Source organism: Penicillium concentricum, assembly GCF_028827145.1.
Source record: "Penicillium concentricum strain IBT 3081 chromosome Unknown utg000001l_segment0_segment0, whole genome shotgun sequence".
NCBI classification, from domain to species: Eukaryota; Fungi; Ascomycota; class Eurotiomycetes; order Eurotiales; family Aspergillaceae; genus Penicillium; species Penicillium concentricum.
Window position 1 is genome coordinate 264446 of NW_026622754.1, and position 15515 is coordinate 279960.

Here is a 15515-nt window from a genome sequence, read left to right on the forward strand (position 1 = left end):
AACGGCTAAATCGGATAGAGTGGTAAATATTGAAGCATGATCCCAAATGGGCATTCACCGTCTAGCCAAACAAGATGATAAACTACTGTCTATTTTTATGGGCTACAATGGTTGAGCTGAGATAATCTAGTGAAATGCAGATATGAATTGAAGAAGATTGGATAGTACACATTTTCTTTGTAGCCAGTCTCTCACACCCAGTCGCATCATAGAACACTTCCAAAAGACGGTATTAGTTCGTTTTCCGCGTTTACCTTCTGACTAGTGCTGATGTCCGGACGAACGGAAGTGCAAATCAAAGGGAAAACCCGGGGTAAAGGAGCGGCTACCCCAGACAGCGAGAAACATCGGGCCGGCCTTTATCGATCTCAATGCGGCCCCGCGCTACCTCCGATTCTCCACACCTGGTTCCTTTCCATTAGCTATATAAGGGCCCCTATCTCATCTCACATTCTCACTTATCTCACAGTTAAATCATCTCATCAACTCTTATTCTTCAACCATGTCACTTTTCCAAACCATTGAGACCCCTGTGCTCTCATATGAGCAGCCTTTGGGACTGTAAGTTGGGCAAAAGAACTTCATTCATTTAGCCAATAATCTGACAATCCTCATAAGATTCATCAACAATGAATTCGTCAAAGGTGTAGAAGGCAAAACCTTCGAGACAATCAACCCTCACGACGAGAAGCCAATTGTGGCCGTACACGAAGGCACAGCAGACGATGTCGACATTGCTGTGAAGGCTGCTCGCACTGCACTGAACGGAGAATGGAAAAAGGTCACTCCGTCTGAACGTGGTCGTCTCCTTACTCGTCTAGCAGACTTCCTCGAACGTGATATCGACACACTGGCCGCTATTGAAGCTCTTGATAATGGTAAAGGAGTGACAATGGCCAGAGGCGACGTTACTGCCTCTGCGGGGTGCCTACGCTACTATGGTGGCTGGGCCGACAAGATCTACGGTCAAACAATCGACACTGATCCTAATAGCTTGACATATACCCGCCACGAGCCTGTGGGCGTCTGCGGCCAAATCATCCCGTGGAATTTCCCGCTTATGATGTTTGCTTGGAAGATTGGCCCTGCTCTGGCTACTGGAAATACAGTTGTTATGAAAACGGCTGAACAAACGCCCCTTTCAGGACTATATGTGGCTAAGCTTATCAAAGAAGCGGGATTCCCCCTGGAGTGGTAAATGTTATTTCAGGATTCGGAAGAACTGCGGGTGCGGCCATTTCCGCTCATATGGATGTTGACAAAGTCGCTTTTACTGGGTCCACTTTGGTCGGACGTCAGATCATGAAAGCAGCGGCCGATAGCAACTTGAAGAAAGTGACCTTGGAACTAGGTGGCAAGTCACCGAACATCATTCTACCAGATGCAAACCTAGAGGATGCAGTCGAATGGGTCAATCTAGGCATTTTCTTCAATCATGGACAGTGCTGCTGTGCAGGCTCTCGTATTATTGTTCACGAAGCTGTCTATGAGCGATTCCTAGAACTTTTCAAGAAGCGAGCAGAGCAAAATAAGGTCGGAGACCCATTCCACGCCGAGACCTTCCAGGGACCACAGGTATCCCAACTCCAATACGACCGGATTATGGGCTTTATTGAGGGTGCAAAGGGTGCAGGCGCCACGGTGGTCACGGGTGGCGATCGTCATGGTAGCCAAGGATACTATATCCAACCGACGATCTTTGCGGATGTCCACGAGGACATGACGATTGTGAAAGACGAAATCTTTGGACCGGTGTGCACAGTGCAGAAGGTCCACAGCGAAGAAGAGGCTATTCGGGCTGCTAATGATACAAACTACGGTAAGTACTACGCGACTTTCCACATTCCATTGGTTTCCCATCGTCTGACACAATTAAAAATAGGCTTGGCCGCCGCTGTCCACACTATGAATATCAACACTGCCATCAGAGTGTCCAACGTCCTCAAAGCGGGGTGAGTCAATTGAATAGCCACGAAGTGGGTCTCATGAATTTGCTGACGTATCCTTTTACAATAGAACGGTGTGGGTTAACAACTATAACACTCTTCACTACCAGATGCCCTTTGGTGGTTTCAAAGAATCGGGAATAGGCCGAGAGCTTGGATCTTACGCCCTGGAGAACTACACCGAAGTGAAGACAGTCCGCGTGCACCTTGGTCAATCATAGGCTTCAGACGGGAAGGATTTCAACTGTTTTATGTTTTCAATTTGTACATACCGTAGAAAATCAACTCTACATATTGAGTGCACTAAATGCGGAAATTTCAATTCCCGGACAATTTTGCTCATTGTTTAGCTATTATAGCTATCCTCAAAGCTATTATGAATTAATTAAAGATGTAGCTTATTAGATCAAAATGAACATGAATCAAATTAGCAGTCTCTTGATTTAGACTCAAGGTATATATCTCCTTTCCCCCAGCACATCCCGTTTGTCGATCATATTGAAGATCTACGGAGTTATGACGAGATTGCACTGCCGTAAGCCGGTGACCATATACGGGGGTTTTTAGACGATTGGCTAGATAATGCTCCGCTTCTTTTCGGGATTCAGAGCGCCCAATAATGCGCCACGTTCTGGGCGGTAGTGTAACATGAACAATATAACTAGGTGCACGATGAATTCTTTATACCTAAGACTTATATTTCAATCATTAACTGCTATTTACCTCAAGTGTCCCATCAATAGTTGAAGCAGAGTATATATATTCCACTAGACCGAAGACTCGTGACTCCTTTAGCCTTCTCCACTATTCCCGAGGTCTCTACCCCACTCAATCTTACTCCGCAAAAGTTCACGTGTTCCCCCAATTATCTTTAATATCGATCTGACCCCTTGCACTTCTAAATATCTTTTCATTATGCACTAGCATGGACTCCCGTCGACGTCAGCTTCATAGCTGTGATCCCTGTCGCAAGGGCAAAAGAGGTTGCGACGCACCTGTTTGTTAACATGTCTCTGTGTCATTCACAGATGCTGACTCTAAGTAGAAAGAACGACAAAAGAATACATTCAGTTCTTGCTCAAACTGCACACGATGGAAAAAAGAGTGTACATTCAATTGGATCTCCTCAAAAGACCTGGACCCAAGAGGAAGTCGAAAACGAATAAAGTCCAACACGGGCACAGCTATCATAGGCTCTAATGACCAAGCTCATGATGAGATGTTACGCTCTGCACAAACGCATCTTACCGATCTCGGAGGATTACCCGAATTTTTGGGTTCCTTTGAAGCCTCACATTACGCTTCATCGTCCTCCTCGCACACGGAAAATCACTTTCTCAAGTCATCTGAAGTTCCCAATTTAAGTCATGGCCAATTTCAATTATCTCCTTGGGAGATGAGCATCCCGTATAATTTGCAAATTAACAATTCAAACCCATATGCATCTCCGGAATCCTCCGTGGGATCCGATGCCCAGGCTGAACTTGTTGTTGTCACGCCAAATTCTGTGGGGGGGACATCGAGCTTGTTACCACGGGAATATGCACTCACTCCTCATCTCACATCAACGGTTCCAGCGTGGAAACAGAGTCGACACAAACGCCCATCTGAATCTGGGTCCGACCGAACCGCAAACTCAGAATCACAATTGAACTTTTGCATTGCTTCCGAAAACGCAGCCAAGCAAAACGCTCGTGCGACAATGTCACGCAACTTGATCCGCATATACCACGATAGCATGGAGAATGCTCTATCATGTTGGTTGACCGAGCACAACTGCCCTTACAGCGACACAATCAGTCAATTGCTTCCTCATCGAGAGATGCAAGAATGGGGTCCGAGTTGGTCAAACAGAATGTGTATTAGGGTTTGTCGATTGGATCGTGTGTCATCCTCAATACGCGGCAGAGCTTTAAGTGCAGAGGAAGATACGAAGGCGGCTCGAGTCCTTCATCTAGCGATTATGTCGTTCGCATCGCAGTGGACTCAACATGCACAGAAGGGCACCGGCGCGTCGGTCCCCTCGGCAATCGACCATGATGAGAGATCGATCCGAAAAAAAGTTTGGAACGAAGCACGACACGCTTTGGAGCATTCGAGCAGCATTCCGTCCTTCCGTGTCGCCTTTGCAAACATCATTTTCTCTTTGACGCAAAGCTTGCTGGACAGAGGACAGGAAGTAAGCTTGGGCGAGCTTTTGGAGAACGACCGTGCACCAATATATTTGGAAACCGCCAACCGTCAAATTTTCACTTTCCGGCATAAGTTCGCAAGATTGCAACGAGAGGCTGCCCCCAAAGTGAGAGAGCTTGGGAGCGGTTCGATCGACCCAACAACGGCGAGCGTTCCACGAATGCAACAGCCTTCAGAGCCTCAACAACCCGATCCCCTTCTGTCTAGCCAAGAGCACCGCACTACGATAGATCTCATGTTTTGGCTAGGTGTTATGTTTGATACTCTGAGTGCTGCAATGTATCAGCGTCCTTTAGTAGTGTCGGACGAGGATAGTCAAATCTCATCGTCCTCTCGGCCACTAGCTGAGCCCGAAGATCAGATAGATTTTGATCACTGGAACATTCCAAGCCGCCAGATACGTCGCACACAAGATGTGTGGGGGGATTTATTTCTTCGCTCCTCAAAGGAACGTCAGGGCTCCAGCCAGGTCCAGCCAAGATGGCCATGCTCCTACGAAGAAGCCGCATCCATACTTTCGGAGGCAACGCCTGTCAAAGTGCTACTCTACCGCCGAGTGACACAGCTCCAAACTCTGGTTTACCGAGGCGCAAGTCCCGATCAAATTGAAAATGGTATCCAGAAGGCCCTCTTAGTCTGCCAACATTGGGATTCCACATACCAGAGCTTCATGGTCGATTGCGTCACCAATCATGAGCTCCTGCCTTCTCGCATACAGTCCTGGTATGTCATCCTCGACAGCCACTGGCACCTTGCTGCGATGCTTTTGGCGGACGTCCTAGAGAGCATTGACAAATGCAGGCTCGGTTCTGATATTGCACGCGAGGCTCGGCAAACTACACACTTGGTTGCTACGGTTAGAACGAATAATGCTTTGGCAGTTGCCGGACTTGCCCGAGCTTCAATACAAGGGCAGGACTCGCTCATGGAGCGTCATTTCCATGATTCACTCAGTGAAGTGGCCTTCCTAGTCGAACCGTGGACGGCCGTGCTTGTCCATTCTTTTGCCAAAGCGGGATATATCTTGCTAGAGGATTTGGATATTCCTGCAGATCACAATGTGTACACTGAGTGTTTACGGCAGAATTGTGACTTCTTGATACGTGCGCTTCAATATCTCGGAAGAAAGTCTGATATGGCTTTTTTGGTGGCTCGAAATCTGTCACGATCTTTAGAATCAAAGCTTACCTGATCGATTGGGCCGATGTGATGCTCTCGTTTATGGATCGTGATATCTCTTGTCCGTTGGTTTTACTGAAGTCTCCACAAATCATGGGCTAATGGAGCCCTTTAACCACTATCTCCTATCTCGAAAGAGGATTCATTACAAAGGAACAGTGACAGAATTGTAGAGATCTAACAAACTTTGAATTTAACAATACCATACCACAAACTAGTTACTTTTGCAATATTTATATAGTCATAGGCTTGTAGTGCAAATAAATACGAATTTTATAACTAATTTTAAGCTTAATACCAGGACCAAATCCGCAGGTTATAGCTCAAAGGTGCAAATATATAATAGTTCGCTCTACAGAGACTTCAACTCGGTAACTGGCTAAAAGGGGCTGTTCTCGCTTCCCTGTGAGATGTTTCATAGAAAAACAGACAGCATATATTACCTTTCTATTATAACAGACACTCTGTAGCTTTTATTCAATGAGGCTTTAGGGAAAAATTAAAAGGTTCAATGATTTAAAGTTAAGATATGCTAGCATGAAAAAGAAAACGTGGATGTCCTCAATCTAAACGAAACACCAAGAAATTAATCCACCACTCTACGATTTCTCCTAGGTTTCTCCGATGTCATTGTTTCAAAGATGAGCTTGGTGACGATCGCCTTCCCAAAACAACCTTAGAATAGTGGACTGATCGGCGCATCTCCACCGGGCCTTCCCAGGCGTCCGAAACCACATCCACTCTCATTTCGGACATTCGAGTAGAGCTAAGGGGGAGGAGTTGAAACACATCTAACCTAAAATTTTAATTATATAAGTATGTAAAGATTTGTTCTCTGATCTATTCCTGATCCATTCCTCTCTTTGCCTCACTTTTTCTCTTTTATACTTTCGTTTGCTTTAGTTTACCGTCACTCTTTATATACTGCCTTCATCAACTTCTACAATGAAGTACGCATTTGTTCTCACGGCTATTGCCGCTGTCGCTTCTAAGGTCGCCGCTGTCGGCGTCTCAGGTACTCCTGAGGGTTTCGCTTCTTCCGCCACTGGTGGCGGTGATGCCACCCCTGTCTACCCTACCTCCACCGATGAGCTGGTCTCTTACCTTGGTGACAACGAGGCCCGTGTGATTGTTCTGAGCAAGACGTGAGTACAGAGCCCTTGCCGTATATGGACGACGACTGATGGCGGAATGTTAGTTTCGACTTCACCGATACCGAGGGCACTACCACGACTTCTGGTTGTACTCCCTGGGGCACTGCCTCCAACTGCCAAGTTGCCATCAACAAGGACGACTGGTGCACTAACTACGAGCCTGATGCCGCTACCACTACTGTCACCTAGTGAGCATTCCATCACCCGGACTATAGTAGATATCCCCTCGATGCTAACACGTCTCCCAGCAACAACGCTGGTATGCTTGGTATCACCGTTGGCTCTAACAAATCCTTGATTGGTGAGGGCACCAGCGGTGTTATTAAGGGTCGTGGTCTCCGCATGGTCAACGGTGTGGAGAACATCATCATCCAGTACGTTCACCCCCTGTCGCGGTTTTAAGTGCGAACGCTTCGTTGGAATTTAGACTGACTGGCTTATCATAGAAACATTGCTGTCACCGATATCAATGCCCAGTATGTCTGGGGTGGTGATGCCATCACGCTCAATCAAGCTGACCTAGTCTGGCTCGACCACATTACCGTAAGTTGCTCCGACATGCCTTCCCACCGATTCACATAAACTGACTTACCATCCAGACTGCTCGCATTGGGCGTCAGCACTACGTCCTGGGTACTGAAGCTGACAACCGCGTCTCTATCACCAACAACTATATTGATGGTGAATCTGATTGGTCTGCCACCTGTGACGGTCACCACTACTGGAACGTGTACCTCGATGGCTCCAGTGACAAGGTAACCTTCAAGGGCAACTACCTTTACAAGACTAGTGGTCGCGCACCTAAGGTCCAGGATAACACCTACCTTCATGCTGTCAACAACTACTGGGACGACAACACCGGCCACGCCTTCGAGATTGGCTCTGGTGGCTACGTTCTTGCGGAGGGTAACTACTTCTCTAACGTCAACACTGTTCTCGAGGAATCATCCTTCCAGGGTGCTCTCTTTTCCTCCGACAGCGCCTCCAGCACCTGTGAGTCCTACATCGGTCGCTCCTGTGTCGCCAACGTCAACGGGGGCACGCTGTCCGGCTCCACCGCCACCGTTTTAGAGAACTTGAAGGGCGAGACTCTCGCCACTGCCTCCGGTGCCAGTACTGACCCAGCTGGCAGCGCCGGCCAGGGTAATTTGTAGACAGTGTCGTGAATTTTGGTTGAGGCATTCCTCGAAATTTCTTGCGGGAACATCGCAGCAACTACTTCGCCGGTTCTTGGAGGAAGAAACAAATAAGAGAGATCAATACGAATCTATTGGAATTTTCTAATTGACTGACTCGGGGGAAAAGTGAGGAGAGGAAATTATCTACGACCACAGTCCTGATCCCAACAGTCTTGGTATAGTTAATATCTCAGCTTAATCAATGATATTGATAACACAGATATACCTTTCTGATTCAGCCCCTAGTAACGTACTCAGTTTTTGAGATTACTGCTAAATGTTTTTCTCAAAGAATGGTCCGATAATAAGTGGCTTAACACCAACAGAGCTCCACTTAGCTGGTACTAGAATCCACTTTAGTGATGACATCTAAAACCGCTCTAAAATTGTCTAGCAACTAGTTCTTTGAATTCCCAACCTTATCTTCGTCATGTCATGTCATATTGTTTTGTATCTATAAATTTGAGAGTAGCCCTGATCTGTAATGACGGAATTACGCAGCTTTTGCACTAACCGAGGCTTCCTTGAAAGTTCAACCGAAACCCCTGTAAATGATTTATAATCATGTTTTCTCTCCTTTACCACTGCGACTATCTCAGTAAGTATTCATTATAGCATAGAATATCAATACTCGATAACTCCAAGAAAATGCCTACCGACAAATCCAAGTCCTACATACCCCTAGCCGGCGGCGCTGATGACGGTTGGTCGCAAGACGGCGAAGCGACAGCTACATGCTACTGCGGCGCCATACAACTTGCCTTTGTGCGTATAATATATCAATATTAAAAATTGCACACTAATGAACTGCAAACTATAGCCAACCCAAGGCCCCGGCCTAATTGACACGTTCCTCTGCCACTGTGCAGACTGTCGTAAGATCACCGCCTCCATGTTCGCCTCCAATTTTATAATCGCAGACTCCCATCTGAAACACCTACGCGGCCGCGAGAAACTCAAAACATACAGTCAGTCTCGAACAATTGAGTCCGGCAAAGCAATGACCAACTTCTTTTGTTCAACGTGCGGTTCGCTTATGTATCGCGTCGGCGAGGCATACCCGGGACATAGTATTCTTCGCATTGGAACAGTGGATGATTTTAACTTACATGAGACCAAGTTGAGGCCGAGGATTGAGCAGTATACAAAGGATCGGGTTGGGTGGTTACATAATATGGAGGGCGCTGGGCAAGTTAAAGGGAGTGCTTATAGTGCGAGGAGAAGAGGGCCGAAGAGTTCGCTTTGAATCTGATTACTCGCAAACTGAACCCCCAACAATAAATGGGAGTTGACGAAAATTGTATTAGGAGAACGCTCTTCTTTTGAATCAATTATTCACTATGTAAACTGCAGACAGGACAGGACTGGAGTGGATACCAACATAACTAGAGCCCCGCAAAGCCCATAAAGCCCAAAGCCCAAAGCCCAGCCCAGCCCAGCCCAACCCAACCCACTAATGGGCTGGGTTTTAGGCCCTGTCTTCGGGCCCATTTATGGGCTTTGCGGGGCTCTAAACATAACCACGACACCCGCAAACCGCCTAGAAGACTGTAAAAGACCGCACTCCCTAAGAAACCGATAAAGGTAAATATTACTGAGTCCACGAGTCCATAAAATGTCCCAAATTCTCTCTTTATTTCTAAAGAAATAGGTTATACCCAAAGATAGATTGATAATATAGTAGTTTACCTGATAGTATTCGAAAGTATATACGCTCTATTAATCAAATTCTGTAGAAGCGATCTTATATTTAGATACAGCATTTCTCTAGAATATATGAAGGAGATCCGTATAGAGAAACAAGGATTCGATGGTCGTGAGATGGATGAGAAGAGAGAGAGAGAGAGAGACCCGAGGGAGCAAACTATGGGATCTTGTGCCGTGGATGTCTAAGGCATCAACGGTCCCAACAATTTCTTATTTATATAAAAAGGAAGAAAGAGCATTTCTGATAATCAAAAGATGGTTCGACGATATAAATGTCAGGCCGTTGTGCTCAGATCTGTTCATTTTAACGTTGTTATTATACGTTGTACTGGTGAGCTTTCATTATTGTCGGTATGCGGCTCCTTCGGATCGGACATTGGCGTCTTATTCGGAGTCGGAGACAAAGAAGCTTTGTGGGGAAGTCGCCTTAGTCACCTTGTCACCTAAGTCAGATGGAGTGTCTAGATGGATCCATACGCTAAGCAGGGAACATTGACTCAAAAGCACTGTCGGGATGACTCCTTTCAGTCTAGAAAGAGAGGCGTACTGGCTAGCCTATCCGGGTATGGGTCAGATGTTACCGTCTGAATCCATTAATTGATAAATGGCCTGTCATCCATCGAACGGACTCCGTTGCTGGTGAGATTGGGGGCCGTTATTCTCTCCTCTCCGGGGCTTCTTTTCTCCTCGTTGGGCGTACATCTATCTACAGCGTATTCTGCTTCCATACCTTCTTTTGCGACACGTCCTCAAGATGGCCTTCACCGCTCACAATACCAACCAAGGCGACATTTCCAAAGATTCCATCCTTGACCATCCCCCCGAGGACAGTATCTCCGAACTGGCTTGGTCGCCCGTCGACAACCATCTCGCCGTGGCGTCCTGGGACCACTCTGTGAGGATTTACGATGTGACGCGATCGGTCAAGGGCGAAGGCAAGGCAATGTTCTCCTTTGGCGGGCCCGTCCTGAGTTGTGCCTGGTCGCCCGACGGCTCCAAGGTTGTGGGCGCGGGGGCCGACGGGTCGGCGCGTCTCGTGGATCTGGCCAGCGGCAACCCCACTGCGGCTCAGGCCCAGCAGGTGGCGCAACATGACGCCCCTGTGCGCAGTGTGCGCATGGTCCAGATCCCCAACAGTCAGGCGCCGATCGTCGTCACCGGGTCGTGGGATCGTACTGTCAAGTATTGGGATATGCGCCAGTCGACCCCACTGGGCGTCTTGGAATGTCCCGAGCGAGTGTACTCCATGGAGATCAGCCAGGGCCAATTGCTGGTCGCCTTGGCCGATCGCAAGATCAGCCTCGTCAATCTCAACCAGCCCACCACCGTCTTCAAGACCCTGCATAGCCCGTTAAAGCATCAAACAAGGACCATCTGCTGGATCCCCGACGGATCCGGCTTTGCAGTCGGTAGCATTGAAGGTCGATGCGGCGTCAACTATATCGACGACGCTAAAAAGCAGTGAGTAATTAACCCGTGCCTATCTAGTATCCCGGATCGATTGATTCCAGAGAAAAGAGAAAGAATTGCCCTGACGGACATGTGACCCACAGATCAAACTTCACCTTCCGATGTCAGCGCACCCCAAAAGACAACGACCCCAAGAACCAACTAGTCTATGCGGTCAATGCCGTGTCATTCCATCCGCGCTACCACACCTTTAGCACCGCCGGCTCCGACGGCACCTATTGTTTCTGGGACAAAGACGCCCACCATCGGCTCAAGTCGTTCCCTGCCGTCGGACACAGCATCACCTCCACCGCATTTAACATCGACGGCAGTATCTTCGCCTATGCGGTCGGATATGACTGGAGTAAAGGCTATGCCTACAACACGCGCGATCATCCGAATAAAATCGGCTTGCACCCGGTTTCCGACGCCGAATGTAGGCCAAAGGCGACGACCACTCGGAGGTGACAATCGAGGTCGCCAGACAGCTGGATAACACAACCATGCTCCTGTCGTCCAATTATCCTTCCTCCTACCTATCAATCGACTACGAAGGTGTATAGACGCCAGGGGTCAAATGCCTGATTTACATACAAATTGATACCTTTCTGCCTTATTATCGCCTGATTTCTAACGACCTCCCAAACCACTCTATATTACTTGTACACAATCCCCAACATTGAGGTGATGCATGATTTCGGATAAAATCACCTAACATTTACATAGTTGATAGAACCAGAACCTCTTGTAATTCAGGTGTTTTGATTTTTCTTAAAATTAATAATCCAGGCCATAGGCATTTAGGCACCAATTTGTGTCGGATCGGGGTTGGCCGATCTGAAATGGCTTCTTTCCCGTTGGACAGTCTGTTATCTTCCAACTAATTACCAATAACTATAGATTAATGTGCTATAACTATCCTAGTTCTAGTTTTTGTATATATTACATAGTAAAAGCATTAATTATTAGGAAAGAATAGGTGTATTCACGGCTAAATGTTAGCCTTTTTAGTACTCGATCTGCTGGCAGGTTGTAGTATAAAACATTTACTATACTATCTATAACCCTAGTTATTTTTTACCCTTTTACCCTTACGTGAGAATAAGGTATGTAGTAAATGGTAGGAAGTATTAGTTGTTACTATAAGGAACAAATCTGTATATAGTAAACACAGTACTAGATACTAGTTCCATTTACCCTACAACCTTTACCAACCTGCACGCATTGTTTTCCCCTAAATCTCTTCTCTCCTCTCCTTTGCAGCCTCAAAAGTGAGTCTGCCAAACGATGAGTCTTCCTCACCAGAGCTATGATAGAATCTTGCATCCTTGTCCCAGTGGCTGTTCATGTTATAGATCTCTAGGTACGAAGACGAGTCGCTGAAATGTATCTAACACATAATGTAACAACGTGAGCTTTTTCGACACTTCCTACGCATGGAAAGCTCACCATACCTCATTGGGGCCCGTGCGGACCACATTTCCTAAATGAAGGCACACATTATTTGTGACTCCAGAGTATATTGAGGTATGAAAGAATAGCCTTACCATATACTGCATGCAAATGCTCGAGTTTATGGATGAAACACTCATCCCGGATTGCCTCGATGTAAGTCTGATAAATACTTGTCATTGCTGCCAGTCGCGGTCCGGGGAACCGCGAAACGCCTTTTTGATAGTAATTTTTGACGGCCTTGTTGATGATGGCTGTAACAAGAAGCACTATCAAAACAATCCCTGTGTTCACTCGTCAAAGATCTATTAGGCGCCCAAAACCCAATTCGAAAGACGACATAATTGCTCGCTCGGGATTTTGAATGGCGGGCAGAAGAGAGGGATCGAAGGTAACGGAAGTAATCAGTCGAAAACGATAATAAAGGTAGTTGCAGCCTCGGAAATTTTACGTGCTGAATGCAGTTGAAAGGCTTGAGATTTTATTTATAATGTATTTTTTTTCTCTCTTTTTTGGACATGCAATGTTACCACCCTTACCTTGCTGCCGTCTTTGGGATGCGAGTTGTATGAGAGTGATGTGGGTTGATAAGGTTCAGAATTCTATAAGTTCAGACCATTGCTCATATTGAGCTATATAAAGGCAGCGGTAAACCCTCCAGGCTATTTCATAAGTGTCCAGTCTTACGGATAGGGAGATAGTTCGGGCCTACCTGTAGTAATATCCCTTGTTTCCAAGGTTACTAACCATGATCATCAACTGCACATATCACTTTCCTGGAAGTGCTTCACCCTTTCAATATACGGTGTGGTGTGCTTGCGTATTTATTCAAATGCCCATGACCGTGGTGATCGATGGCCAGACGCCTTAGTATTTATTATAGCTTTGATTACTTTATCTCATAAGCAGCTCTTATATCATTAAGCCAATAATGGCAAATATTTTCATCCAATATCCGATATGGTGTAGTGGCTAACATCGCCGTCTCTCACACGGCAGCCGGGGGTTCGATTCCCCCTATCGGAGTTTTCTTTTTGGTTTTTCTCTTTTTCTACATTGACAAAACCTATAAGCTTTTTTAGCATTCCTTCTTAGCACACCCGGTCGCAAAGTGGCCAAGCTTTGTTGATAGGATGCCTCCCGAGGAAGAAATTCCGTTCCATGACGGTATTTGGTGGCGAGGTTGAACTCTTTCTCGTCGTCCCTAACGCAAATCTCCCGAGGATTGGGTCTCTTTTGGGGGAGTTATATCGTGCGGGTCAATATTATATATAATTCAGATGAAATAAATTTTATGAGGAGGTATAGTACGTACTCGTTCTATGGTCTTTACTATGATGTGGTTGTCATATAGCTTTTAAGACTACATATATATTTGACCCATATGCAAGCCCAGAATCCTTTTATGAAAATCAACTCCGATCTACGGAACTAACGAGAAATGACAGTTTATGTGTGCACCGTAAAAAAGGAATTTAGCGTGGCAGTGAGATAAAATGTATCGGCTCCTATGTCCTGGCCACCTTCTAACTCGTCTTGCTGCTCACTGAGTTCAACACCTCAAACTCAGCAGCACCGTCGCAGGTAGACAGATACCCAATAACATGTTGCTCTGGTGAGTTAAACCAGAATGACGAGTCTGTATTTGACCCTGCAACCCATCTCACATCATATTTTCCACTTTCGCTCCTTTGAACAGGAACCCGGGCGATCAATGGATGATCCTGTGGGGACCACCATCGAATGGCAGGCAATGTATTTGTGATAGTGTTAATCAAGAGTTGCGGTGTTGAAGGATGCCAAACAATCTGTCGAACGGGTTGCTCGTGAACTAGAGCTGATGCGAGTTTTGGGGTGCCCTCTAGTGACCAAATCCAAACAACATTCTGCCTAGCCGTGTCAACAGTCGCAAGAAGGCGACCGTCTGGGCTGAAGGTCATTGTCAAGACGCCACGCGGTGGCCCTGCCGACTCCGGGCTCATGCTCAATGCAGAGGAGCAGGATGCCTCAGCGTATTCGGCGTCCCCTGCGGCACTGGTGTATCGCTCGCGCCAAATATTGGGACACTGTTGGTCTGTTGGGAAGACATGTGAGAGTGTTGTTGCGGAAGAGAACTACCAGAATAGGATTAGCAAATAGTGCTGCACATATTTAGAAGACGGCATACCGTCCGAGTTCTGAGCAAGTCAATATTCCCGTTGACTTTCCCAACGGCCAGTGTTTCACAAATTCCCTGGTGGGGAGGGCTCCATTCAATCTGTTTCACTCCGAGATCGAACGAATCGTCTACCCCCGATGGTCCGGAATATGTCCTGAAAAGCTGACCATCCGCTGTGAATACCAGCACTTTTGTACCTGCACTAGCAATGTCCCATATGGCAATCCATTTCCCGTCCGGGCTCCATTTCAATCCTTGCGCATCAATGGTTGGAAGAACGGCTTTGTTGACGAGCTCGTAAGACCGGGGCTCGTGAACAGTCAGTAGATCTGAAGTCTCTGGTTTCAATAGGACGGCGAGATGCCTGGTCTTTGTGCGATAACCGTACCCGAAATGATGGGCAAACTTTGGCGTTTTAATGACTGAGCTGCGCCCTGTCTCTAATGAGTGGACACTGAGTTTAGTGTTCCACGCATGAAAGACAAGAACTTCATTCTCATCGGCACCAAAATCGACAGCCAATGCCCCCGGTTCGATGCCTTCAATCTCGGCGAGTATTTCAAGCGGAGTGAGCTGCCAGACGGAAATTCGGCTGTCGTTTGCGGTCAGGAGTCGCCGCCGAGAGGGGATGTCATCATCTGATTCACCAGGACAACTATCCACGTTGACGTATTTTAATGATTTGAGTGGAATCTCTTTGATTCTTGCAATCTGTACTTCCTTGTCCGAAGCTACATTTGAGTGAACAACCAGGCCCTTTCCACTCACATGGGCAGCATATTGTCCATCTTCAGACAAGCTGAGATTTAAAGGGGCTAACATATGGTCAGATTTGGGTAAGTGGGAGGTTGTTTGGACTGTGGACTTACCTCCTGGTCCTGTTGACGCGTCCATTGTTGGTAGTCGAGAGATGATAGCAGTGAGCGTTCAAGACAGAACTATGTCAAATTCTGGATATCAATACAGTAACTTCACAATATTAATCCCTTGTCATACAGAATCGCATATATGCATCAGAAGATGTATTTCGAGTCCCGATGTTCATTGGAAGACTTCAGGGCTTGCTTGGTCTCTGGCTGGGGCATTCATATCAGATTAT

General features: G+C 46.7%; 8 protein-coding genes across 8 annotated transcripts; 6 read left to right on the forward strand and 2 right to left on the reverse strand.

Moving 5' to 3' along the window:
• Positions 1-502: 502 nt before the first annotated feature.
• N7517_000115 (Aldehyde/histidinol dehydrogenase) lies at positions 503-1198 on the forward strand (the record flags this gene model as incomplete). The annotated part of the gene is made up of 2 exons (XM_056717845.1): positions 503-561; positions 619-1198. The coding sequence occupies 2 exons, from the start codon at positions 503-505 to the stop codon at positions 1196-1198; spliced, it is 639 nt and encodes a 212-aa protein (XP_056581980.1).
• A 50-nt stretch (positions 1199-1248) lies between these two features.
• Positions 1249-2167, forward strand: N7517_000116 (Aldehyde/histidinol dehydrogenase; the record flags this gene model as incomplete). The annotated part of the gene is made up of 3 exons (XM_056717846.1): positions 1249-1819; positions 1883-1952; positions 2017-2167. The coding sequence occupies 3 exons, from the start codon at positions 1249-1251 to the stop codon at positions 2165-2167; spliced, it is 792 nt and encodes a 263-aa protein (XP_056581981.1).
• Positions 2168-3342: 1175 nt separating this feature from the next.
• Positions 3343-5331, forward strand: N7517_000117 (uncharacterized protein; the record flags this gene model as incomplete). Its single annotated transcript, XM_056717847.1, has 1 exon — positions 3343-5331. One exon carries the CDS (start codon positions 3343-3345, stop codon positions 5329-5331), a length of 1989 nt encoding a protein of 662 aa, XP_056581982.1.
• Positions 5332-6263: 932 nt separating this feature from the next.
• Positions 6264-7626, forward strand: N7517_000118 (polysaccharide lyase family 1 protein; the record flags this gene model as incomplete). The annotated part of the gene is made up of 5 exons (XM_056717848.1): positions 6264-6463; positions 6517-6660; positions 6721-6846; positions 6919-7015; positions 7072-7626. 5 exons carry the CDS (start codon positions 6264-6266, stop codon positions 7624-7626), a joined length of 1122 nt encoding a protein of 373 aa, XP_056581983.1.
• A 672-nt stretch (positions 7627-8298) lies between these two features.
• On the forward strand, positions 8299-8896 carry N7517_000119 (GFA family protein; the record flags this gene model as incomplete). Its single annotated transcript, XM_056717849.1, has 2 exons — positions 8299-8415; positions 8471-8896. The coding sequence occupies 2 exons, from the start codon at positions 8299-8301 to the stop codon at positions 8894-8896; spliced, it is 543 nt and encodes a 180-aa protein (XP_056581984.1).
• A 1215-nt stretch (positions 8897-10111) lies between these two features.
• Positions 10112-11274, forward strand: N7517_000120 (WD40 repeat domain-containing protein; the record flags this gene model as incomplete). Its single annotated transcript, XM_056717850.1, has 2 exons — positions 10112-10818; positions 10911-11274. The coding sequence occupies 2 exons, from the start codon at positions 10112-10114 to the stop codon at positions 11272-11274; spliced, it is 1071 nt and encodes a 356-aa protein (XP_056581985.1).
• Positions 11275-13202: 1928 nt separating this feature from the next.
• Positions 13203-13421, reverse strand: N7517_000121 (uncharacterized protein; the record flags this gene model as incomplete). The annotated part of the gene is made up of 2 exons (XM_056717851.1): positions 13203-13331; positions 13359-13421. The coding sequence occupies 2 exons, from the start codon at positions 13419-13421 to the stop codon at positions 13203-13205; spliced, it is 192 nt and encodes a 63-aa protein (XP_056581986.1).
• A 363-nt stretch (positions 13422-13784) lies between these two features.
• On the reverse strand, positions 13785-15310 carry N7517_000122 (WD40 repeat domain-containing protein; the record flags this gene model as incomplete). Its single annotated transcript, XM_056717852.1, has 3 exons — positions 13785-14372; positions 14426-15231; positions 15286-15310. 3 exons carry the CDS (start codon positions 15308-15310, stop codon positions 13785-13787), a joined length of 1419 nt encoding a protein of 472 aa, XP_056581987.1.
• Positions 15311-15515: the final 205 nt, after the last annotated feature.